The sequence below is a fragment of the Vicia villosa genome, unplaced genomic scaffold (genome assembly GCF_029867415.1).
Source record: "Vicia villosa cultivar HV-30 ecotype Madison, WI unplaced genomic scaffold, Vvil1.0 ctg.002752F_1_1, whole genome shotgun sequence".
Taxonomy (NCBI): Eukaryota; Viridiplantae; Streptophyta; class Magnoliopsida; order Fabales; family Fabaceae; genus Vicia; species Vicia villosa.
In genome coordinates, this window is record NW_026706021.1 from 198,320 (window position 1) to 224,704 (window position 26,385).

The window sequence follows — 26,385 nt, forward strand, 5'->3', positions numbered from 1 at the left end:
TATTAGAGATAATAAGAGAAAGGATTGTCATTTGGGAAGTGTAAGTGAGGGAAAGATGGGAAGACCATAGAAAGGGTCTAAGGGATTAAACTAGGGTAAAAAGAGAGATACTCATTCAGTCGTAAAACGTTTTGGACGAGCGTGAAATAGAGAAAAGGCTAGGGCAAAGAGAGGCAAGAGGAGAAGAGGAATCTCTGTGTAACACGAAAGGATTCAAAATCAAACCATAATTCTAAGGTAAGTGGAGTCTATCTAGATTATTATAATTGGCTTAAGTGATTAGATAATTGTAGGTTGTATTTGGGTTTTGTTGAATTGATGAACCTAGGATAAAGATTTATGAAATTGATGTATTTGAATATATAGATGGATGAACCCTTGATGAAAGTTTGATTTTAATACCTATAAATAGGTGTTATAGATTGTTCTAAATGTTATATAATCGTAGGATTTTGAATTCTGAAACTGAGACTTTTTATGGAATTGAATTCGGAGGTACGGAAGGCCCCTAATGGAGAAAATTGCACTTTTCTAGTTTGCTATGCTGCCAGACTCGTCGGGCGAAGGGTTCGAGAAGTTTATCTACTGTCTTGATTCTCCAGGTGATCCATTCCATTCGCCGGGCGAACCGGGTCAGAATCAAAATTTTGTAAAAGTCATAACTTGAGTTTCTGGACTCCATTTGATGCGTCGTTCGAAGCGGTGGAAATCTAATGCAATAAACTATACCCTGGTAGAATAAAATGATTCATAGAATGTAGTTTTCTAGTGATTTTATTATGATTAAGTAATGGGCTATATAGTGATAACATAGTAAGTATGCTTTTTGCTATGAATTGACGTAACGACGTCATGGTATAACTTGATGTGTATTTTCCTTATGATGTATATAACATGTGGCAATATACCAATATGTGATGCTTGTGATTATGAATTGATTTAACAATGTCGTGTCGTGACTTGAATTGACTTGAGTACTACGAGGTTTGATGTAATTGTGATGATATATGTATGTATGAAACATGTGATGCAGTATGATGAATTCATATGGGTACGATAATGTGTGTAATATGAAGCATGTGATGATGTATGATGAATGATGGTGTGTTTTTACTAGCCATGGTCGTGTTGTATGTTGTTGTGCATCATGCATTCATAGAATTTGTAGGACTTTTGTCTAGTAAGGTAAGAGAAGATGCCCAGTAATGTTAGGACTGATGTCCAGTGTTGGCCTTAATCATATTGTGTGGATTGAGTGTGTTTTATGATGTGCTCCGGTTCCAAGCGGGAATCGATCCTATGTTGAGGATCTTTGGAGGAAGATGACTATGTCATCAGTGACGTTTTGGTACCACATGCATGATTCTTATGAAGTTGCATTCCATTATTTGTGGCATTGCATAATATTTGTATTAAGTGATGTCTTTGACTAATTCTTGGATTATGATGTTTTGACGTGAAGAACTAGTGATTGTTGTTATGTTATAAAATGTAGTAAATGATATTATATTCTTGTTGTTTCCTGATATAACTACTATATCTATCCTTTATGCCTTTTATAATGATTATGATTTTACTCACCCTTTCTGTTTGAATGTTACATCCACGTGGATAACACGCAGGTGAACGGGACTAGCTTATTAAGAAGTAAGGATAGCTCCGGAGTCGTTTAATTTTTCTATTGAATAAAGGGTCTTGCTCTGATATGTAACATCGGGTTGGGATTGTATGATTTGAATACTTTAATTGTTTGAGAACATGATTCTATGAGTTATCGTTAATGGTTTGAATTTGATTTTGAAATTTAAATTACGAATGATGAAACATAATGGGTAATTGTTACTTTATTTTAATGTTGAGATTCCGTTGTATGATATTTGAATTGATGTTAATGTTTCAAAAGAAAATTTAATTGTTATTATATTGAGAACCCGTGTTATGGAACAGGATGATATACATGTATGATGTTTTATGACGATGTGACACTCTTATGGATGTTTGTATTTTAATTAGTTGATTTAAAATTACTCACAAAATATAAATTGGGTAGAAGGGTGTTACAGGATTGCCTTTGGAGAAAGAATGAAAGGAAACGATTTAAAACAAGACGACGACGTTAATTCATTTAAATTAAATTTGACATTTATATTAAACGTGTTAATGTTTAATAGGATAACAATAAGAACAAGACTTATGCAACTATATATCAGTTGTATACAATTTAAAATTATTTTTTAATCAAAAAAATTATCTATTTATCCTAAGTCATCATCTTCCTTATCCTTTTCTAAATTTTTTTAAAGACTTAATATTCTTTTTTATCTCCTTTTTTTTAATCGAGTTCATTTTATTCTTTTGATTTAAAAAAATGATATTTTAATCTTTTAATTTTATAAATAAAATTATGTTGGCGCTTTCTGTTCAAAAGTCAATAACAATATTAATTTTTATTAACATCACAGTTAGGGAAGAACCTACCTTTAATACTATGTGGGTAGCTGTCCCCACTAAGATTTTAATTCTTTTAAAAATATATAATATACAGTTTATTGCACACAATGTGTGTAATAGATTAAAACTAATATCCATAGTGTAATACTATTCACACAGGTCTATTTGATAAAAATAGCAGTTGGCTGATAAGCTAGTTGATAGCTTATAACTTTTAGCTGATGACTGATGACTAATAGCTTATAACTTATGACTGATGGTTGAAACTGATAATTGATTAGCTAATTGAATTGTTTGGTAAAATTAGCAGTTTAAGTAAGTTATAAATGTAAAATGACATAAAAGAGATTTAATACATAATTATTTTATTTTAAATTAAAATAAATTATAAAGGATAAAAATGGATTTTTACTAAAATAGTAAGGATAAAAAATGAAAAAAAATGATATGCTATAAGCTATAAGCTAAAACGCTATTTGAAATAGCGTCTGAAAAATAAGCTATAAGCTAGCATAATAAACTATAAGCTCGGGATGAAAAGATTGATACCAAATAGGTCTAAATTGTTATATTAGCTTATAACATATAAGCTATAAGCTCAAAATTCTGTCTTACCAAACAGAGCCACAGTCTACTCTATAATTTCAATTAAAAAATTCAATATAAATATGAATTTTTTTAAAAGTTTATATATTAAATTATTGATTAAAAGTAGACTATTGTGTTATAAAGGATCACCTCTCTTATAAACTTAATATTATGAAATAGTTATTTTTTAAATACAATCCAAAAAAATATATGAATTGATTAGATGAACCAATAAACATATCTATAAAAATACGAGAGATATAAAGGTAGATTTTAAAAATATGTGAAAAGAAGTAAATGAGTTAACGAGAAAGACAATGGTATTTTGAATTAGAAGAAGAAGAAGAATGAAATTGTTTTGAATAAGAAGAATCAAGAATATTTAAATATATGAGTTGTTTTTAATATTATATTATGAGTAATGCTATATAGTAAGAATAATTTGAATAAAAAATGCAAGAATGAACACTTATCATTGTTTTAGAGGATAATTTTAAATTGATTTTAAATTTAATTTCTTTTTTAATAGGGATCATGGGATGGTGGTAGTAATGAGTGGTTGAGAATTCTTGCCTTTCTTGCTTTCATACTTTCTTACTAATAAACATTTTTCTTATATTATTCATAAATAATATTTATAATACATTAATTCACACAAATATATAATTATTATCAAATTACTCTTAGTTTCTTTTTGAATGTGACATAGTACACTTCTCAGCCTTTAAATATAAGGTTTTTTAGAAAATATTTTTTTCCTTATTTTATTTAAGATTTTATTTGCATTAATTATTTTTCACACATAATATTTATTTTTGTTTAAATATTTTATTCCTTGGCAACAACTTCCACTCCCTAACTCTATATAAGGCCAAACTTTCTTGGTGGTTGTCACACAATATCAAAGCATATTTACATAGATTTTGCAACATCCTTCATTCTTAGCCATGGCTTCACAGAAATCCTTCATCATTATAATTTTATTTCTTGCTCTTACCTTCTCAAGCATGAACTTGAGCCTCGGAGCTCGTAATCTCTTGCAAAGAAACGATATTCCAGCGATCGAACCCCTTCCAATTTCATTTCCACTCCCTAATATTTTCCCATTCTCTCCACCATCTTCAACCACCAATCCATAAGCACATGTTCATCTATCTTAGACTATGTACTCTCAAAAGTTACAAGTATGTTAAATGGGTGCAACAGATATAGTTTGGTTATTTTCTTATAATAATATTACTTATATACATGTTTAGTGCATGAGTTATAATAATTGCACCCAGTTTCATGAATAATGTAATAAACTATTATATGAAATAAATATACTAATTAATTTAAAATTTATATTCTATTATACATTTATGATGTTTTCTCACATTCTAACGTCTTATTAACACAAGTGTCATTGTTCGATACTTGTATAACGATATATCAACCATATATTCTATTATTTAATATGAAGGTGATATTTGAGTAAGTAATTGATGCGAATAGTGCATTTAATCAACCATATATTTTATTATATTTTGATTTTTACTAACAAATTGGCCCACGCTTTGAGTTGTTGTGTACTTCGGGCTCAAGGGTGTTTTAAGGTTTATAAGTTGAGTTTAATAGTTGTAAGGTTACAAATTTATTTGCGAATGCATGCTAGATTACAAATTTTGAACTCATAACACCACAACAACGGTGTGAGTTTTTGTTTTATTTGTGTTGTACTCAGCGCATATGAATTTTTTCTTGGATTCTTATTACTCCAGCATCATTCTACAGATGTGCTTATGGCAAATATGATGTCAGCTATACAAAATTGGTTATCTAAAAAATATTTGAATGTTATTTTACAAGTTGCAAGATATGTATATTATATATTACTCTTGCGTTAATATTTCAAATATTATGAAAATATTTATTAAGTTACGTTGGAAGAGATAGGAAGAATAGAAATTGCTTTTATCTTAAATATGTTTTTGTGTTTTCTTTGGTTGTGTTGTATCTATTTTGGTGGTCGTTACTATATAATTGACATTAATTTTGTTATTTATATATGATTTTAAGACTTGCTATAATGACAATATAATTTAAATTTTTTATGTGGCTTTAAGTTTTGTGTGGTGTATATATAGAAGTTATTGTCAAAATTTGATTATAAAAAAAATTATAGATAAAAATATTTGTAAAAAAAGACATACCTACGGTTAATTTTGGCCTATACCGAAAGAAATACGTGGTGGATAAAGTTATTAAATAGTGTTATTAATCGTTGCCATAGCTCCAAAAATTTTTCCAACCTTTGAAAATTAATGTTGGTATAAGATATTGGGACGGAAAAATTGATGTTGGAATAAGAAATTATAGTTAACGGAAACAAACGCCTGTTGGGATAAGTTTTTTGACCTTTACCAACGGTTTTTTGAAGTTTACCAATGGATTTTTGCCGTTGGTAAATGTTGAATTTCTTGTAATAAAGTGAAACCGAACCACCCATGAATAGTTTGATTCTTCTGTCCACACTATTAGTACTTACAAAAATTGACGCTAGAAGATAATTGGAATGAAAAATAGACTTAAGCTAGCACGCTAACAATTGACTAATCCTTAAAAAGAATCACCTCTCAGCATAAGGATGAAAAAGAAAGTCATCGCCTCCTAGTAGGACTATAACCTAGCCTCGAGTTCTTCAGCTCATGACCCGAGTCTAAACATAAATAATTTCTAATATGGTCACTCTAATGGGGAGAGTCTCGACCAAAAATCATGATTATTATGAGATAAATTATTAGCAATTGATATGTGTGATTGTTCATATTAGTGTCTTATCCGATTTGAAATAGGTACCCCCGTAACTATAATAGGAGGCTATGTATGAACCCTAAAACACACAGAGTTATAATTATAACACATTGCTAGTAGATCTCTTCATCACTTTCTATACACTTGAAGGGTCTTGCTCATATAACGCTGCTAACAAGGTTAAATCCATCTCGTAACACTCAGATCCTCTATTCAAAAATCAAGTTGTCATCCTCTACTGAGTTTTATGAACTGGTGATCTTTAGTCAAGATTACTATATGTTTATTCTTTAAATAATATTTTTGATGATTTCCCTCTCAACGAAAAGAATTTAAATTTGAGAGACATCTAAGCAATACTATATGTATAAAGGTACAAGTTGTGTGCGACTAAATGGTATAAAGTAGTGTGCGATAACTCTAGTAGTAAGTACAAAGTCCCGAAATTATCCTATTGTAATATTATCATGGATTAAAAAGGGTTATTAGCTAGGCTGAGAATCCTATTTAAGAATTGTCACCATGGTTTTAAATTTTGGTGTGAAACCGCAGTTGAGGTTATAATATTGTTGATGCAGTAGTCTTCATAATTGAAGGGTAATTTAAAATCACATGTGGGTCATAATATAAACCACATTAGACAATTTCACACATATTTATCCAATTGTATTATTCAGAAACAAAAAATTCATAACCTTAAGATTTAACTTTCTTCTAATGTAATGAAAAAAATTAACTTTAAATGCAATTCAATATTTTATTTCAAACACCTCTCAATAAAAGTTTGTGCTGTAATAAAGGAATTTTACATCATATAATCACAATAATTGCAATTGCAACATCGGCAATTGCAATTTAAAATCATAATTGTCACGATCTTAGTTAAACATGTAAATGTTTTAAAAAGGACCATTGCAATTCATAGACCTGACAACTTCTTCCTTAGATCTTTGATTTTGATAACGCTATATCTAAGTATAGTTTTTTGGTGGGACCAATTATTATATGTATGGTTTTAAAAAAGAAATTTTTTTTACGGACCCGAAAATACCCTTCGGAGATGCATCTCTAAAAAAATTGGAATTTTGGTTAATTCAGAGATGCATATCTGAAAACACAAAAAACAATTGGAATTTTTATTAATTCGGATATTCATATCCGAAACAAATCCCTAAAAAATGGTCAGAGATTTTTTCGGATATGCATATCCGAATTAATCAAAATCCAAAAAAATTAAAAATTTTGGGATATTGATTAATTCAGATATCATAAAATTGATATAATTTATAAGTTATGAATTGTAATAATAACAATTATACCATTGATATTTCTTTTCTAATTCCAATTATAAATTTAAAAAAACTAATAAAAATTTAATCATTTTTTGATAAATTTCGTATTAATAATTACTAAATTTATAACTAATACAATATAATTATAATTATATAAAAAGTAAATATATTAATAATTATTTAACAAAATTTTAAAATAAAAGAGATCAAGTAAGAATAAAATTATTTACTACTTTATTATTATTTTAATATAAATTTCGAATTACATTAATTTTTCAAATAATTTTTTTATGTATCATAAGAAAAATAGTAAATAAGGTGTTAATTTAAATATTTATTAGGCTAATATTAATATTATATCTTGATTATAATGATATATATTTAATAATATATTTTAATTAATACAATTAAATATATTATTAATTGTATTGTTCACTTTGATTTTAATTTTTTAATAATTATTGGATCATATGAATGTTTGAGATTATTTATTTAAATACTTTTATGTTATAATTATTATTCAATTGTTCTTGTGTTTACTGATTTTTGTGTGTTGACGAGCGCACAAGTTAATTTTAGATGAGTAAAGATTATTGACTATAAGTCTATCGATTTGAATTAGGGAAATTTTTCAATTTATTAATTAACTACGAACAGGTAATTATACGTTATGGCTTTAGGATTAAAGAAATTGTAAATACCTAGTTTAACTTTGAATTGGCCTAAGGAATTAGGAAATTATCGTTTAAATTAGTGAGTTGCACACCAAGGAATTAGGTTCAGTGGTCTTGTTAATTCGCAATATATTTATCGCATAATTATTATTTATCAGATACGCATTCATCAACATGTATAATTAGGTAATTCGATAAAAAGAGTTCAATGCTATCATTCAGAGGAAGCTTCCACCTAAACTCACTGATCCATGTAGGTTTACAATATGGCTCTAGGATACATAATTGCTGCTTTGAAAGATAAAGGTCAAGAAAACCTCATGAATGTTACCCAAGTGTAAACATTTACAGCTACATACAATACGAGCAAGAGAGGTCCATTGACATAAATGCAGATGTTATTAAGTCTTATTCATAGAGAGAAATACATGTGTTGCACTAGGAATAGGGGTGACTCAAATGTTGTTGCTGATATCTTTTTGACACATCCCGATTTAGTGAAGTTGTTTAATATGTTTCATTTGATGTTCATTTTTTATTATACATACAAGACAAATAGGTAATGGCCAATACTCATTAAAAATGCAGGTTTTGAATTAGTAGATTTTTTATTATGTGCATTGTGATCATAAAGGTAATGACTACCACTACTTGAGTTTGTTGGTGTTACGTCAACGAAGTTTATGTTTTCAGTTAGATTTGCCTATTTGGAACATGAAAGGGAGGAGAAATTCAAATGGGCACAGAGGAAGCTCAAAAAGTTGTTCTCTTTAGAGAATTTGCTATTGAAGGTTGTGGTGACAGACCAGGAACTTGCGTTGATGAATGCCATGAAAGTTGTGTTCCTAGATACAATTCATATGTCGTGTTCATTCCATATTCCAAAAAACATTAATATGAAATGTAAAGATTAAGTTAAATCACAAAGATAAGAACTTGTCATGGATCTATGAAACAACATCATGTATTCAAATAGAGAAACCAAGTTTGCCGAACACTTGAAGAACTTTGAGATTGTTTGTGCTGATATTCCTTTATTTGTTATATGAGTGAAACATGGTTGACGCCTTATAAAGAAAGGTATGTTTCTGCTTGGATTAACAGAGTCACTCATTTAGGGAACACAACAACGAACAGGTACATTGACGTCAGTTTGATGTTATTACATTACTAAACATAATTTAACTAATATTTATATTTATGGTTTTTAGGATGGAGTTTGCTCATTGGAGATTAAAAACATGTTACCTTTAAGCCGGAGATATTTATGCCAAAGTTGGGATGTTGTAAACACCATGTTGAAGTTGCATATAGGTTTAAATAGAGTGTCATTTCAAAAAAAAAATCAATATTAAGCATCAGTATAACACTCCATTCTATTCCAACTTGCACAGTTCTGTTTCGAGATAATGTATACAACTCATTGGAAAGGAACTAGTAAGAGTAAAATTTGTTGGTGCAAGCCAAGATGCATTTGGTTGTGTCGTTACATAAACACATGGGTTACCGTGTACGTGTCAACTTTTTGGTTTCCAAATACAAGGCAATCATGCTCCTTTAGAAATTATACATTGAAGAGCATGAGGCCAGTCATGAAGAATGTGGCACATTATTGGATTTAGAAGTAGAGTGTAAAGAATTGAATATATATTTCACTACTTTGGATATTGTGGGCCAGAGGGTGTTGAAGAAAAAGATTGGTGAAGTACAAGCCAAAAGAGTGATGTGTATCGTGATCCTTCACAATGGGAGTATGTTGAGGGCTTGTAAGAGAGTCATCCTACAAAGAGATCATGCACAAAACCAAGTGGAAGTCAACTATCATGCCAGCTGGCACTCAACCGTCCATTGAATCTTCAAGATATGTTTACTTGTTCCAATTTCTGGAATTTTTTAGTGCATACTGAAAATTTCACCATTTTCGATAAAATAATCTAAATGTTTACTAGAAATTTAAAAAATTCCGATATGTATATACCAAAAATTTTAAAATAGAAATTTCACCTTTGTGATAGTAAAAAAATATAAATTTTTACAAATTTCTAATGAATAACTCATATTTCGGATACATCCCATTTATTTTTAAAACTTTCTAGTATTTGATGAAAGGTATAACGGAAAAAAACTTCAAAATGTATGGTGCCAGGTAAATGGTCCACATTATGGTATAGAGCAATGTTTTAAAAACAAATTGATCTGGTCGGTTGAACCAGTTCAACCCTGAACCGTTGTTTAATTCGGTTCGGTTTGGACCAATAAATGTTTAGGTTTATAAAATTGGGATAAAATTACTTCAAGGGCAAAAAATTAAAATAAACGTAAAATCGAGACTGATTTTGGTAAACCAGACGGTTCAAAAAATTAGAGATAATTTTTTTATGTTTTACTTCATTTTAATTCTTTATGTAAATCTAAAAAAAAAATTAGCAAATATTTAAAATTGTACAGATGAAAAATAAAGAATAAAATTGAAAGACACAAGACAATGAAGATGTAATAAAAAGAGAAGAAATAATGTAATGTTTGTGGACACGGGATAACTTAGTTAGTCTCTAAAGAGATGTGAAAAATTATACTAATAAAGAACTTAGGGCTTTGAGTTAAATAATTATGACAAATATTGGTCCTTAACTAATTTTATGATTTATTATTGGATCTTACATTACATTCTTCTTATTTTGTAAGTTTGTTAATTAGTATTGTATTTATTTGAGAATTTTATGTTACAAATCAAGATATAAATTAATTTTATTAGGATATTTAATAATATATTTATTTATTTTTTAAATTTAAATTTAATATACGGTTCAATCACGGTTGAACCAATTGAACGGATTGAACCATGACCCGCATGTTTTAACGGTTTTTTCTCCGGTTCGATTTTTAAAACATTCATATATATATATATATATATATATATATATATATATATATATATATATATATATATATATATATATATATATATATATATATTGATCTTACCGAGCAGATCAGATGACCAGCAACAATGAAGGCTTGAAGTTCGGGATGATGAAGATGGAAAAAAAAGGTTGTACCTGCAAGGCACTCCGATGCCAAAGTAAGTATGTATTCCACAAGGTACAACAAAGTATTATGGTTTAGTGGTAAGAAAAAGATTACCTTTCCCTCTGTATGTAGAGGGCTATTTATAGGAGGTTATGGCGAGCGGATTGGACTCCTCCTTCTGGGGAGGATATTCAGGAGACGCGTGGATTGGTTGTTTATCGGGCACGATGGGTCCTTGTGGTCGGTCACTTGGCCTGTTTGCCTAGTCTGGTCGGGTGGAAACCACCACGTGCATCCTGAAGCGTATTGGGCCGAAGGCGGGAATGGCCCAATTGACTGGATTGGGCCGGTCCAGAACAGGAGCCCCCCAAGTCGTTGCTTCCGGTCAGAGGAGTGACGACTTATAGGAAGTAGATCCGAGGGTTCGTGCCCTGTCTATCCGAGGGAGGTAGGCCGTTTATTTCCGAGGAGAGGAAGGGTCAGGTCGGGGGTGAAGAAGCGTGTTGTTTACGAAAAGTTGGTGATTGGGAACGTTGCATTTAATGCGAAATGATAGGCAATCAATTACCTAGGCAGTAGGGTTAATGATGACCATCCCTCTACACAGTCTGGCACATGCGGCGCGTGTGGGGATGTAAGTAGCCTATAAATAGAGAACAGTCCCCATTTTTCCAAACATTTCAAATTCGTTTGCTTCGTTCTCCCTCCGTCGACTCTTTTCTCTTGCAGTGGTGTTTGTTACAGATTCTACAATCTCTTCATCAAAATCGTAACCGTAAGTTTAACCTATGATCTCTGCTTTCTGCATTTTTTATGCTTTGATCTCTATTTAGAATCGATTGCATGTGGTTAGGGTAAGATTTTAGGAATATTTTTTGATGAACATAGATGATGAATGTGGTGGCGTACGGTGGAGATATTAGGTTCCTCCGTCGTTCATGAGTGTGCTTTGTTGCCTTTTAGATTTTGGCTTTCTGTATTGTTGATAAGCGTTTGATTATACTTTTTAGTGTGTTTTTCTTCGTGCTCCAACGTCGTAGTTAGAGGTCCTGTGTTTTTGCCCCTTTTCCCGGGAGCGAGTTTCTTCTGGCTCGGTATTTGCGGTCATGGGGGGAGGCAAGGACGCAGTTCTTCCGGTCTCTGGGCCGTAGGCGTGCCCTTTCACTCTGGACGATGGTGGAAGGGTGGATTTTATTTAATTGTCGAATTCACTGTTTTCCCCTGTTTTTCAGGTGAAAAATGGCCGAAGAGACTCGCCCGACGGCATCTGGCTCGTCGTCTTCAACCCCTTCGGCCCGGCAGGAGGTGCCCCAATCGGCCTGGGTGCACCCAGAGGCATTGTACGTCGAGAGTTTCTTCGTGGATGACGATTCAGATGTTTTTATGGAGGTCGGGGATGGATGGTCGGTACTTATCCCGACCGAAGGAGATCGTATCTGCGACGTGTACACTCCTGATCTGCTCCCTATGCATGAGGTCGTATTCCGGGAGATGGGATTTCGGGCCCCCTTTACTGAGTTCCAGATCGGAGTTCTTAACCACTTGGAGGTAGCCCCTTGTCAGCTTCATCCTAACTCGATTGCCTTCATCCGGGTGTTCGAGTTGGTATGCGCTCATTTGAAGATAGGGGCGACTATCCCTCTGTTCTTTTACATATTCTGTGTGCAGCGCACAGTGCGGGAAGGTCGCTTTGGTTGGGTATCTTTAAAGCAGTCTAAGAAGATATTCAAATCTTACTCTGATTCTCAGAAGCACTTCAAACCTCGCTTCTTCTTCATCCGTCCACAGTCTCAGGAGGCTCGAGACAGCGTTTTCGCTCGGGTACCGACCTTGGATGTCCATGGTCGTCCAGTGCTTAACGATATTGGGGAGCCACTCACCTCGCGTCGGCATCGCTTTAGGTTCTTTTGGTCCCGTGATCATTTCGAGTACCCTACTGATCAGTACATTACCAAGCTCTCTGATTTAGATGAGGATGCTCGGGGAGATTATGCTGTTCTCCAGAAGTTTGTCCAGGGTCTTCCTCCTGTTGCTAAGGTGGATCGATCCGGGGCGTCTGTGGTTGGTGAAGATGGGAAAATTATTCGGGATCCAGGAGTGATCAGTATAAAGGAGCTGTTAGCTGAGGGCACTGATGAGGGGGCTTTTACCTATCTGGGTATTTGCTCCTTTGCTTTTTAGGCCATAATTGTTTTGTATTTTTTATTGTTTTTCATAGCTTTTTGATAGTAATTTTCTTGATGGGCTGGCCTCTTATGCTTTTTTCTTTTTCTTTGCAGAGGCTATGGATCGGGCACGTCATGAGCGAATGCTCAGGCAGGCGAGCAAGCTGAAAGGGATTGTAAAGAGGAGTGTTGGTCCTCGGTTGGCGGCTATGCAGAGATCCCCGGTTGCGGGTTCGGGCGCTTCTTCCTCCTCTGCTGGCGTCCCTGGTTCCCCTTCCAGGACTCCGGATTAAGGTGAATCCTTGAGGCCAGTTATGGTGCTTCCTTCCCCTCTCCGTCCAGAGCCTAATCTGGACGCCTTGGTCTTCCGCAAGCGCCAGAGAACCGAAGCCGTGGACCTCACTCAGGATGAGGCTGCTGATATTTTTACCCTTCCTCCGTGCTTTCTTCAGCCCAGGTTCTTCGAGGGTGGTCCTTCCTTGACTATTCCGCGTGTTGAGTCTTTGCATATTGAGGGTTTGGATCCTTCTGTTCGTCAGAGGTTCCTTGTGCATGATGCTTCGGAAGTGGTCCGTCTTTTGGAAATGGCCACTCTCTATGCTCGCTCGGCGCCCTTGTCAGCGGAAGCAGTGAAGTTGCTTCAGGAGCAAGTCAAGGTGAGTGCCTCTGCCTCGGAGGAGAATGACCAGTTGCTGAAGGAGCAGGGCGAGGAACTGGACGCGGTGAAGGCTCGGTTGAATCAAAAGGAGGCTGCTCTGGTGGACGTGCAAGGTTAATACACTTTACTCTCCAGGACTTTGTATGGAATAATGTTGTCTTCTTCGGTTAGGGAGGCCTCTCTTCGCCGTTCTCAGGCTCCTGCTGAGGATGAGTTGGAGGAGGAGAAGGCTCTTTTAACCAGGGCAGACTTGCTTTAGTACATCCGAGTCTTGGGAGGTGACTGTGTGGCGGCTGCCGAGGATAACTATAACTCCACTGTGGCTCAACTTAAACTGAAGAATCCGGGGGTGGAGTTGGTGACCGAAGGTACCGGGCCTTACCACCGGATGGAGGGCGACCAGATTGTTTCTCCGGCCTTCAGGGAGGAGTCCGTGACCCAGGGAGCCGAGGATGTCCAGGTCGAGGAAGGTGTTTGATGTTTTTCTGTCTAAGTGTGGGGCCTGCGTGCCCGTTATTTTGTAATGTTGTTTTTCTAGGGGGTATGCCCCCCGTTTTGATCCTATATGTACAATTTACCAGCTCGGTCTATATGGCCGTATCTGGGCACATTTTCGGGCTGTTTGCCCGCTTATATTTAAACGCACTTAGTTTTTAACGCTTTTGTGATTTTCTTTGGGACTTGTGCGCGTGCGTTATGAGTTTTTTGGAAGATGCGTTAACTTTTTCCAATGTCTTTATTCCTTAACGGCATATTCGTTTCCCAAGATTATTGTTCCCTTTCTTCCCTTATAAAAGGAGGTTTTATGGACCTCTCTTTCTTCATTTCTTCGCAGGGATGGGTGGAGCTAACAAGAAAAAGGTATCCTCAATCTCGTGCTCCCGTGGGGTGAAGAAGGTGAACGAGAAGAAGAAGGCTTCGACTGGCTCTGCTTCTCATTCTCGTGGCTATTTGAGTTCGGATGCTCGTGCTCGGGAGACTGGTGTGAGAATCGTGATTAACGCGGATGGTTCCGAGACCGAGTGGGATGAAGACTGGTATCAGTACGTTCACTCGGAGGAATTTGCCAATCGGGAGGAATGAAATTTTTTCTTTTCCATTGTTTGTTTTGTAATTTCCCATTAATGGATGAATAAAACACTGTTCCTTTGTGTATTTGTGTTGCATTTTATGAAGATTTGCTCGACTTATGATGTGTTGATCGCCCAGTGTATGGAACTGTGGTCGAATGCCGGGGACATGTGCCTGGCATATGGTGAGTCTCGGATTTCGTTGTATTGAGTTCCGGGGCTCATGTTGTGAACGGTCCCTTCGCGAGCGGGGTGTTCTGCCATCATGGTACTTGTTTACGACGGGGATGCTCGGTATTCGGGCCCCCCGAAGGACAAGGATTCTGTTCGATTAATAGAGCAGGCTTATGTCATTTCGTTTCATCTATAGGTGCTCGGCGTGTACCAGGCCGTACCTGTGGTCTTAACTGTAATATTGTTTAAGCTTTTCGGCATTCCAGGGTCGAGCGAGCTCTTCTCCTTGCAAATTCTCTAAGTAATATGCCCCGTTCTCTGTCTTTTCCCGGACACGGTAGGGACCTTCCCAATTCGCGGCCAGTTTGCCTTCTCAGGAATCTTTGTGGTTTCTTTTTAACACTAAGCTGTCTATTTTAAATTCCCGTTTAATGACCTTAGCGTCATGTCTTAGGGCGATTTTTTGTTTAAGCGAAGCTTCGCGTAGAGCGGCCCGAGTGCGAATTTCTTCGACCAGGTCGAGCTCTTCTCTGATTGCCTCGATGTTACCCTCTGTCTCTAGTGGCTCTTCGATGCGTCTAGAGGGCACATGTATTTCGACGGGGATCACGGCCTTCGTTCCGTACGTCATTCGGAAGGGGGTTTCCCCGGTAGTGGAATGTGGTGTAGTGCGAGAGGCCCACAGGACGCTGTGTAGCTCTTCTACCCATCCCCTTTTTATTTCGTCTAGTCTTCTTTTGAGGCCCCTCAAAATCACTCTGTTGGCGGCCTCTGCTTGCCCGTTCGTTTGTGGGTGTTTGATTGACGCAAAATGTTGCTTCGTACCTAATTTCGTGACGAATTCTTAGAAGCGCATGTTTGCGAACTGGGTGCCGTTGTCGGTGATGATAGCTAATGGTACCCCGAACCGGGCGAGGATGTTTCTTTTGTAGAAGCGCAGTACGTTCAAGGAGGTGATTTTGGCCAGTGGCTCGGCCTCGATCCATTTGGTAAAATAGTCGACCGCAACTATGAGATATTTGTTCTGATTGCTTCCGGTCACGAACGGGCCGAGGAGATTCATTCCCCACCACGCAAATGGCCAGGGAGATGATAAGGATTTGAGTTCGTTGGGGGGCGCAAGGTGCATGTTCGCGAAACGCTGGCATTTGTCGCATCTCTTAACGTATTCTTTGGCATCATTTTGCATCGTCGGCCAATAGTAACCTGCTCGGAGAGCCTTCCGAGCGAGTGATCTTCCTCCTAGATGTTGGGAGTTGATTCCTTCGTGTATCTCTCGGAGTATGTGGGGGACTGTGCCCTCGTCTATACATTTGAGGAGAGGTATGGAAAATCCTCGCCGATAGAGGCGACTTTCGACTAAGACGTATGAGCAAGCTCGTCTTCGGATGGTGGATGCCTCTTTTGGATCGGCGGGCAAGAGGTCACTTGTTAAGTAATTGTACACGGGGGTCATCCAGCAGGATGTGTCTCCAATTGCGTTTACAAGTGAGAGGGAGGATAAGATCTTGGTGCTGGGTTTTGGTAATATCTCCTGGATTACGGATTTGTTACCTCCCTTCTTTCTTGTGCTCGCTAGTTTTGATAATACGTCTGCCCGAGCATTGTGTTCCCTTGGGATGTGTTTTACTCTGGCGCTCCTAAATCGGGCTAGCCTTTCTTTCACGAGGGTCAAGTATTCGGTGAGGGCTTCGCTTTTAACTTGATATTCGCCTGAGATGTGGGATGAGACCAGTTGAGAATCGGTGAATACCTCAATGTCTTCGGCTTCTAAGTCATTTGCGAGGCGCAACCCGGCTATCAGGGCCTCATATTCTGCTTGGTTGTTGGATGTCGGGAATGATAGTGAAAGGGATATCTCTATGAGGGTGCCTTCTCCGTTTTCAAGAATGATCCCCGCTCCGCTGCCGGTTGAGCTTGAAGCACCGTCCACATATAAGGTCCACCTTCGGGCGTTGTTGTTTGTTATTTCGGGGAAGGCCATTTCGGCTACGAAGTCTGCCAAGACCTGTGCTTTAAGGGCTTTTCTTCCCTCGTATTTGATGTCGAACTCCGCAAGTTCCAACGACCACCGGAGCATTCTCCCGGCCATGTTAGGGCGTGCAAGCAATTGTTTTACGGGTTGCTCGGTTCGAACGACTATGGTATGTGCTAGGAAATAGTGTCTGAGTCTTCGGGCCGCGGTTATCAACGTGAGTCCGACCTTTTCGATCTGTTGATATCTGATCTCGGGGCCCTGGAGTGCTTTGCTTGTGAAGTAAATGGGTTTCTGGCCTTCCGAGGTTTCTCGTATCCAGGCCGCGCTAACGGCCTCGGGGGCTACGGCGAGGTAGAGGTATAAGATTTCTCCAGCTTCCGGTCTAGATAAAACTGGTGGGCTGGATAATGCCCGTTTGCGATGGGAGAGGGCGCGTTCGCACTCCTCCGTCCATTCGAATGTGGTCTCTTTGCGGAGGAGTTTGAATAGTGGTAGGGCATGCTGCGCGGATTTGGCCATGAATCTAGATAGTGAGGTGAGCATGCCGTTTAAGGTTTGGATTGACTTTTTTGAATTTGGAGTGGGCAAGTCTGAGAAAACCCTGCACTTATCTGGGTTGGCTTCGATTCCTCTTTCTGTTAAGTAGAAGTCGAGGAATTTTCCCGCTCGGACGCCGAATATGCATTTTTCCGGATTGAATCTCATTTTACACTGTCGTCCTTGCTCGAAAACCTTTTTAAGGTGAGCGGCGTGATCGGATTCCTGTTGGGATTTGACGATCATATCGTCCATATAGACTTCGAGCATATCACCTATCTCTGCTTGAAAGACTTTGTTCATCATGCGCTGGTACGCCGCACCAGCGTTCTTCAGACCGAAGGGCATTACGTTGTAGTAATAGTTGCCTGATTCGGTCATGAAGGCCGTATATTTCTTGTCAGTTTTAGCCAGGGGTATTTGATTATACCCGGAATATGCGTCCATGAATGAAAGTAATTTAAAACCGGCGGAATTATCAACTAGTTTATCTATGTTAGGGAGAGGATAAACATCTTTTGGGCAAGCCCTATTAAGATCGGTGTAGTCAGTGCACATGCGCCATTTTCCATTTGATTTTTTAACAAGTACAACATTGGAGAGCCAAGTACTGTACTTGGCCTCAGATATAAACCTGGCCTCTAGGAGGTCTTTTACAGCTAGTTCGGCCGCAGCTATTTTTCTGGTGACTGTTTTCTTCTCCTCTGAGCGACGGCCTTGCAGGTCGGGTCAATGGTCAGGTGATGGCAAGCTACCTCTGGGTCGAGGCCGGGCATTTCTGCAGCGCTCCAGGCGAATAGGTCGGCGTTCTCACGGAGGTAGGCTTTAAGTTGCCTTTTGGCCAGGTCTGGTAGGTCTGATCCGATCTTGACTCCCCTGGTCGGGTCTTCTCCGAGGGCTACGAGCTCAAAATCTCCGTCCGGAATTGGCCGAAGGATCCCTTCTGATGCGCCTGAGTTGATGCTCTGCTCAGGTTCTCCTAGAAAACGACTGTCGAGGTCGATAGTGTCAATGCGGGGCATAGATTTGTTGGTTTCTGAAGTAGCGCTGGTTGTTGTCTTCTCTTGGGCCGGTGTCTTTATCGCGCTCAGGCCCTTGGCGGAGGCTTCGAAACACCTTCTGGCTGCTTTGATGTCGCCGTGGAGTGTCTCTACTTGTCCTTTGGTCATATAGTATTTGAGCTTGAGGTGTACGGTTAAGGGAACCGCGATTAATTCGGCCAGAGTGGGGCGTCCGAGGATGCATTGGTATATTGATGGGCAGTCGATGACCATAAATTGGACTTTCACTGCCCTGGTGGTCTCTGCTGACCCGATCGAAACTATGAGTTCAACGAATCCCCACGGCTTGGTTACTGTGCCATTGAATCCTTGTAGGTCCGATCATGCGTATGGTGTAAGGTGACTGTCGTTCAGCTGCAACATCTTGAACAATTGGGAGTACATGATGTCCACTGAACTTCCCTGGTCGACCAATATGCGTCGCACGTCAAAATTAGCCATCCGTGCTCGGATGAGGAGCGGAATGGTCGCATTTGGTGCTCCTCCGGGCAACTCTTCTTTATAGAAAGATATTGAGGAGAGACTGCCTTTGGCATGGTCGGAGGTCGAGGCCATGTTCGCACTGGCCGAGATTAGCTCGTCGAACTTGCGTTTTACGGATCCGACGGTCAGCTTGCTGAAACCCCCGCCTGATATAACCATTGCGGACGGGAACCTCTCCCATGTGCTATGGGAGGAATAAGTGGTTGCTGCGTTGGCCTAGTCAGGGAGGTAAAAATATTCCGGCCTGGTAATGCTCATGGCCACTTGCATGGCGGGCGTATCCTCCGCCGGCTTTTCCTCGGTGACTGGCTTAGCTTCTTTAGCGGCCTCGTGCTTCTTCGCATATTGCTTTAGATGTCCCTCTCTGATTAATATCTCTATGGCATCTTTAAGGTGGATGCAATCCTCAGTTTTGTGCCCGTGACCTTTGTGGAAACGGCAGAATTTCGATTTATCCACGTTTGGCCGGGCGGGCAAGCTCTTAGGGAACCGGACCTTTCCCGTCTGAAACTCGGCGTTTGCGCATTCATTCAAGATGCGCTCCCTTGAAGCGTTCAGCGGGGTGTACTCTCGGAATTTCCCCGCATGGGCTTTGTAGTCCTTGGGGTCCCAAGTTTTATCATCCTTCTTTTTGTTAGTTCCTCGATGAGACTCATCTTGGCGTGCATTTTTACTACTCTCTTCGTGCCTGGAATTGCGGACGGCATGGGCGGCTTCTTTCTCCTCATACTGTATGTAGGCTTGGGCTTTGAGGAAGAATTCGTCAAGAGTGGCCGAAGTTTCAATTCCGACGGCTTTAGCGAAGTCCGAGCGTAGTCGGAGGCTGCGCTCGAGCAAGAACTTCTTCATATGGGCAGTGGTGGATACCTGTACGGCTTCTTTATTGAATCTTTTTATGTATGCCCGTAGGGACTCGTCCTTTCCTTGGATAATGGCTTCCAAGGAGGCTTCTGACTTTGGGTGTCTTCGGGAGGCCGTGAAATGTCTGGAAAAAAGTTTTCCGAGCACCCTGCATGATGTGATGGACTCATCAGGCAAACTTTTATACCAAGTCATGGCTCCTTTCCGGTTGTCGTCGTGTTTACCCGGGGTGATCTAGACCTCCTTCTTGGCCGGGGGGACTGCGAGCGATGACGGGAATGTTGATCGCTCGATCGTTTCTTGGAAGATGGATCCCCATTCTTCTTAGGGGAAGGGGACCGTGGACGTTTCTTGGTGATCCCTTCGCGTCGAGAACGGGTTTTGTGATCGGGGGTAGTTCTTGAACGGCGCTTCTGTTCGAGGGCCCTGATTCGGCTACTTTGCTATTGCAGGAGCGCATTGGTCTGTGCAAGAGCAGCTAGAACAGCGTTTAGTGTCTGGTCTGGGGGGGTCTGCCCTTTTGAGAGGAAAGGGTTGCCCAGATTTTCTTCGTGGTTGTCCTTCCCGCTTGTATCTTCGAAGCGATGAGATTGATCATCTTGGAGATCTTTAGGGGAAGGGGATGATGTGACACCGTCTCGAGGAACGGTGTTTCTGGATGGAGGAACGATGGAGATGTCGTTTTTCTTGAGAATTGCAGCGTCTAATGACGAGGGATCTTCGTTATTGCCGGCCATGAGTAATGATTTGGTTAGAGCTTTGGTTCCTGGGTTCTTGCAGGATGCAAGAATGGATCAAGAAGGTGCAAGAAAAAGGAACGGGGGAGCTAGATTTCCCACAGACGGCGCCACTGATCTTACCGAGCAGATCAGATGACCAGCAACAGTGAAGGCTTGAAGTTCGGGATGATGAAGATGGAAAAAAGGGTTGTACCTGCAAGGCACTCCGATGCCAAAGTAAGTATGTATTCCACAAGGTACAACAAAGTATTATGGTTTAGTGGTAAGAAAAAGATTACCTTGCCCTCTGTATGTAGAGGGCTATTTATAGGAGGTTTTGGCGAGCGGATTGGACTTCTCCTTCAGGGACGGATATTCAGGAGACGCGTGGATTGGTTGTTTACCGGGCACGAGGGGTCCTTGTGGTCGGTCACTTGGCTTGTTTGCCCAATCTGGTCGGATGGAAACCACCACGTGCATCCTGAAGCGTATTGGGCCGAAAGCGGGAATGACCCAATTGACTGGATTGGGCTGGTCCAGATATATATATATATATATATATATATATATATATATATATATATATATATATATATATATATATATATATATATATATATATATATATATATATATTATTTTTTCAATTCACTACCTGACTATTCAAATATAGTCCATATATAAACTATAGAATATATAGAATCTAATAATGAACTTTTAAAATATATAAAATCAATTAGTTTGATCCTAAAAGTATAAGACAACTTTCAATTTAGTCACTAAAATAATTCTAATAGTATTGACTAACTTAACAAATTTTATATTTTTTTAAATTTAATTATTATGATTCAATCATTTATAAAGCAAAATCATTTTGTTATAACATATTAACATCAGCTTTCTGATTAAGAAATACATTATGCACAAGTTATAAACTATCATATGATGAGAAGAAACAATTTCATACTAATCAATCATTCTCAGCAACAGGTTCAGATACTGAGTAAAATCAGAAAAATCTTCTACTATACAATACAACAAGCAGTAACTAGTGTAACAAATTTTCATATGCAAGAAAAATTAACATACTGATAAGGAAATCCCACAAAATTAACTGGTTTATGCGCATACATTTTTCTGTTATTAGAATCAATGGCACAAAATTAACTGGTTTATGCGCATACATTTTTCATAATAAAGCAAAGGGAATTCACGGGAACTATAAAACGCTATCGTTTTTTTCTACCGTAATCCTTCCTATCAAATCCAACGTCAATCACCATTGAATTTATTAACAATTGATGATGCATCCTTACTCTTTATTTAAACCAAAAATATATTATATTTGCAGACTTCGAGTATACCTACTCAAACCTATTAATTTATTTTTCAATTATTTAGAGTTTGAAAATTTAAAAAGAAAAAACGAAAATTTAAAAGTAACTCTAAAGTTGTATGGTAATTGTCATTATATTTTATTTTTAAATATTTGTTTTATAGAAATGTAAAATTTGAGTTAAATAACAAAGAAAAAATAGTTAAAACTATCAATTGTCTCCTAATTCGTACAAAAAAATTGTCTCAGCTACTTTATTAGAAAGATTTTTATGAATAATTTTTAAACATAAAAAATATCCTTGTTTTTTTAGTAAAATATTTATAAAAAAAACATGATTTGACATAACTTCTTATTTTAATGAAAAGTCATTCAAAAATACAAGTCATGCCATATTTTGTCTCTAATCCTAATTGAGGTGACTTTTTTTATCTCAATGATTATATAAGGTTTTTTCTTTACCCACCTTCCTATGGGGTCACCCCAGCGAAAATTCCATTTTACTCCTGCTTCGGAAATGCATTTCCGAAATATTTTTTTTTCTAAATTTTTCCAGACTTCGGAAGTGCATTTCCGAAAAAATCCCAAAAATTGGGATTTTGATTAATTCGGAGATGCATCTCCGAAAAAACAAAAAAAATCTAAAAATTTCAAAAATTCCAAAAATTAATTTTAGGATATGAATTAATTTATATATCATAAATTTGATATAATTTATGAGTAATAAATAATAATAATTATATATTTTGATATAATTTATTAGTTATGAATAATAATAATTATATATTTTTATTCTGATTCATATTTTAAAATTTAAAATAATTTTAATTAAAAAAACTAAAATAATTTCACTTACAAAATGAGTTATAATTTTTTATTTATATATTTATATATTTATAATAATCATTATGTATTTAAAAAAAATTAAAAAAATGAGTGTTTTAATTTATATATTTATATAATAATTATTATATATTTATAAAAATTATTATATATTTATATATTTATATAATAATTATTATATATTAATTATAAATATATTTATATATTTATATAATAATTATAAAAATTAAAAAAATGAGTGTTTTAATTTATAATAATTATTATATATTTATATTTATATATTAATTATTATATATTTATATATTATATATTTATATATTTCACTTGCAAAATTAATAATTATTATTATATATTTATATATTTCTATTCTGATTCATAATTAAAAATGAGATAATTTTTTATTTAGTTTTAAAAAATTAAAAAAAGATTTTATCTTAATTTTATTTAATGAATAAATTTTATATTTAATTTTATATAATTCAAAATTTACTTATGGAATACAAATGTTTTTGATTTATATAAGTTAGTAAAATAATTATTAACTTTAAAATGGTTTAGAAAATTTTGATTCACCTTGATTTTATTGATTCACCTTCAATTTATTGATTCACCTTGATTTTATACCTATTAATTGTATTGATTCACCTTGATTTTAATTTTTTAATAATTATTAATTATTTCGGAAGTGTATATCCGAAACATTCCAAGACCAATTTGGTCTTGGAATATTTCGGAAGTGTATATCCGAAGACACCCCCTCCCAAAAAAAAATGTGTTTTCGGAAATGCATCTCCAAAAATCCAAAAAAGGGGTGTTTTCGGAAATGCATCTCCGAAAACACATTTTTTTTTCGTGTTTTCGGAAGTGCATTTCCGAAATAAGACAAATTTTGAAAAAAAAAATAAGCTTTCGTAAATGCATTTTCGAAGTGAGAGTATTTTGGATTTTTCACCAGAGGTGACCAAGAAAAGAGGGAGGTGGGTAAAAAATTTCCTTATATAATTTTTGCATAAATTATCTCATTGTTGGATTACCAACCACATTGTAAACCCACACACAAGTAAACATAATACATACATTTTCTTCTGTTTCAAACCATTCAAAAATATTGATGTCCAACTTTTGTGTCACCAATGTCTTTATCAACCACCACCACCAAACAAGGTTAATTAGATAAACCAACATAGAAAAAAAAAATTCAAAGGTTTTGCCCATAAGAGGCCTTTCCCTACTCACAAGAAATATACGCACAAACTAATCAACTAAACATTTTTGCCATGGCTTTCTATAGTTCCTTCCTATTGGCAATTTTCATTGCTATTTCCATCTCTAACATGGAAACTATCCAAGCAACTCGTCATCTTCTACAAACAACAAATCCAACAACACCAACTCTTCCAAAACCATCATTGCCACCTTTGCCAACAATCCCAACATTACCTCAAGCAAATGTTCCACCTTTGCCTACATTACCAAAACCTACTCAACCATCAATTCCTAGTACAATCCCAACCATTCCAACTCTTCCACAGTTCACTCTTCCACCACTTCCTAACATTCCTACTACTATCCCAATCACTATGCCATCATTCCCCTTCTTTTCTCCACCACCTTCAAAAACCTCCCCTTGAAGAATGAAGTTCATGTCAAGTGTTTTTATAGATATATTCACCATATTATACATTGTTGGTTTATTGTTGTTGTGAAATATTAGTTTTATTTTTTGTGTGTAATTTTCTTTGTTTTAAAGTTTTATTCAAACTTGTGTGCATGGGATGTTATTCCCTATATTAATTACTTTATGTACTTTAGTAACTATTGTTAATGTTATGTTTCATAATCTATATATGTTTATTTTCCTAAGTTATTATTGCTAAGCTATGCATGCAAGTGTTTTTAACAACAAATGTTATTATTAGCAGCAGGTCCAAATACTTAGAATAATCAAAAAAAAAGAAGTGTGGCTGCTGGGATTCGAGCCCAGGTCTCCACGGCCACAACGTGGAATTCTTACCACTAAACTACAGCCACTTCTTGTGAGCGTTCTCGAAATGTATGATATACTACTATTACTCTATTTGTTCATATTTTATTAAATCATAAAAATGTAGTATTAGTTTATTGGGAACAATGCAATTAACCAATGTTGTTAAGGCTTAATTCAATTATTGGCGTGATTATATAGAGTTAAGCTATTTGAAAACAAAAATATATATTGTGTATTATGCTATATATTTATATTGTTTTACTTTTCTATTATTATGTATTTAAATAAGTGGTAATTGGCTAATAAATTTCCCTTTATGGGAATTATTCATTAAAAAGAATATGGCGTGGTCTATTTTGTCCCTTGGTCATATTAATTGCGTACTAACTCTCTTTGAAATGAGGAGCATATTATGCACCTTCAATAACTCTTTGATGGACAAAAGTTAAATAGGAATTGCAACTCATTTTTCTCAGGTCCCTAAGTTAAAAATAGCCTTTCCAGTAAATTTTGGAGAGCTGAGCTAAGGTTTTCTGTCTGCCTCCTCTCATAATATATTCAATCAGATTGCACCAAAAGAACCTACATATGATAATTGATGTGAGATTTCTAGCATCAAGTACTTCAATAACATGTTCTGCACTTGTAGAGGATCCATTATATTTGTGAATATTATAATATACGGTTAATAGTCATTAATCCCCCTGCCATATAGGCGAGTTTTGATTTTCCCCCCTTTAAAAAAAAATTTGGATTACCCCCTATAATTTTAAAATTTTTAAAATTCTAAGTCTTTTTCCCCTAAGAGGAAAAATTACTCCCCTATAAAATATTTTTTTTTTATTTACCCCCCTGGTTTTTACACGCTTAGGGGGTGCCCGAAAATTATAGGGGGTAATCCAAAACTTTTTTTTTAAAGGGGAGAAAATCAAAACTCGCTAGGGGGTTGAAGGACTATTAACCCTATAATATATTACTTTATTTTCATTTACTAAATTTTTAATTTTATTACCCAATGAAATAAGGATTAATGAAAATCTTAGCCAATCAATAAATTAATTAATACAAATTCAATTTGAACATGTATCTTCAACTTTATTAATCAATTAATCAATCTAATATTATAGGTTTGAAACAACTTTAATCTCAAGAAAGATGAACTATGTGATTTAATATATTCTCGGTCTAATCATATACAACAAACCACAATAAACATAATAAATGCTAACAACACACGATTCTATGAAAGCGATAAAAACCTGCACAAGTAACCTATACAGAAAATTAAAAGGAGATAGAGAACGAGAATAGTGCACTAGTGTTTATGTTGGTTCAACACATTCTTACTTATTTTGCGCCTAATTCAGTATTCAATGGCATGTCATTGAAATTTTGTAGTCTTTCACTATTTAGACCAATGTTTTAAAACTCAGATTGACCCGACCAGTTGAACCTTGAACTGTTGTCTAATCTGGTTCGGTTTGAATCAATAAACAGTTAGGTCTATAAAATTGGGATAAAATTGCTTCAAGCGCAAAAACCAAAATAATCATAAAATTGGGACCGGTTTTGGTGAACCAGACGGTTAAAAAAATCAAAGATAATTTTTTATGTTTACTTCATTTTATTTCTTTGTTTAAATCTAAAAAATTAATTATAGCAAACATTTAAAATTATATAGATGG

The 26,385-nt window shown here is 36.2% G+C and overlaps 3 protein-coding genes and 1 non-coding gene across 4 annotated transcripts; 1 reads left to right on the forward strand and 3 right to left on the reverse strand.

The window, feature by feature from the left end:
• Positions 1 to 14,984: 14,984 nt before the first annotated feature.
• LOC131639743 (uncharacterized) lies at positions 14,985 to 17,758 on the reverse strand. Its single transcript, XM_058910207.1, has 2 exons — positions 15,839 to 17,758; positions 14,985 to 15,044 (listed from the first exon to the last, which is right to left on the reverse strand). The coding sequence occupies exons 1-2, from the start codon at positions 17,756 to 17,758 to the stop codon at positions 14,985 to 14,987; spliced, it is 1,980 nt and encodes a 659-aa protein (XP_058766190.1).
• Positions 17,759 to 19,170: 1,412 nt separating this feature from the next.
• LOC131639744 (uncharacterized) lies at positions 19,171 to 20,010 on the reverse strand. Its single transcript, XM_058910208.1, has one exon. The coding sequence runs from the start codon at positions 20,008 to 20,010 to the stop codon at positions 19,171 to 19,173; it is 840 nt and encodes a 279-aa protein (XP_058766191.1).
• A 3,928-nt stretch (positions 20,011 to 23,938) lies between these two features.
• Positions 23,939 to 24,576, forward strand: LOC131639739 (protein PELPK2-like). The gene has a single exon (XM_058910203.1). It carries the CDS (start codon positions 23,991 to 23,993, stop codon positions 24,342 to 24,344), a length of 354 nt encoding a protein of 117 aa, XP_058766186.1. The 5' UTR covers positions 23,939 to 23,990; the 3' UTR covers positions 24,345 to 24,576.
• A 96-nt stretch (positions 24,577 to 24,672) lies between these two features.
• TRNAH-GUG (transfer RNA histidin (anticodon GUG)) lies at positions 24,673 to 24,744 on the reverse strand. Its single transcript has one exon. It is a non-coding gene; the product is annotated as a tRNA-His (tRNA).
• Between the last annotated feature and the right edge of the window lie 1,641 nt (positions 24,745 to 26,385).

Bases quoted from the DNA above. Each gene is read 5' to 3' on its own strand.
- LOC131639743 (XM_058910207.1), bottom strand. From the start codon at position 17,758: ATGCCCTTCGGTCTGAAGAACGCTGGTGCGGCGTACCAGCGCATGATG. The intron at 15,045-15,838 runs GTACTGCGCTTC...TTAATCGAACAG, and splicing joins CCAAAATCACCTCCTTGAAC to AATCCTTGTCCTTCGGGGGG.
- LOC131639744 (XM_058910208.1), bottom strand. From the start codon at position 20,010: ATGACTTGGTATAAAAGTTTGCCTGATGAGTCCATCACATCATGCAGG.
- LOC131639739 (XM_058910203.1), top strand. From the start codon at position 23,991: ATGGCTTTCTATAGTTCCTTCCTATTGGCAATTTTCATTGCTATTTCC.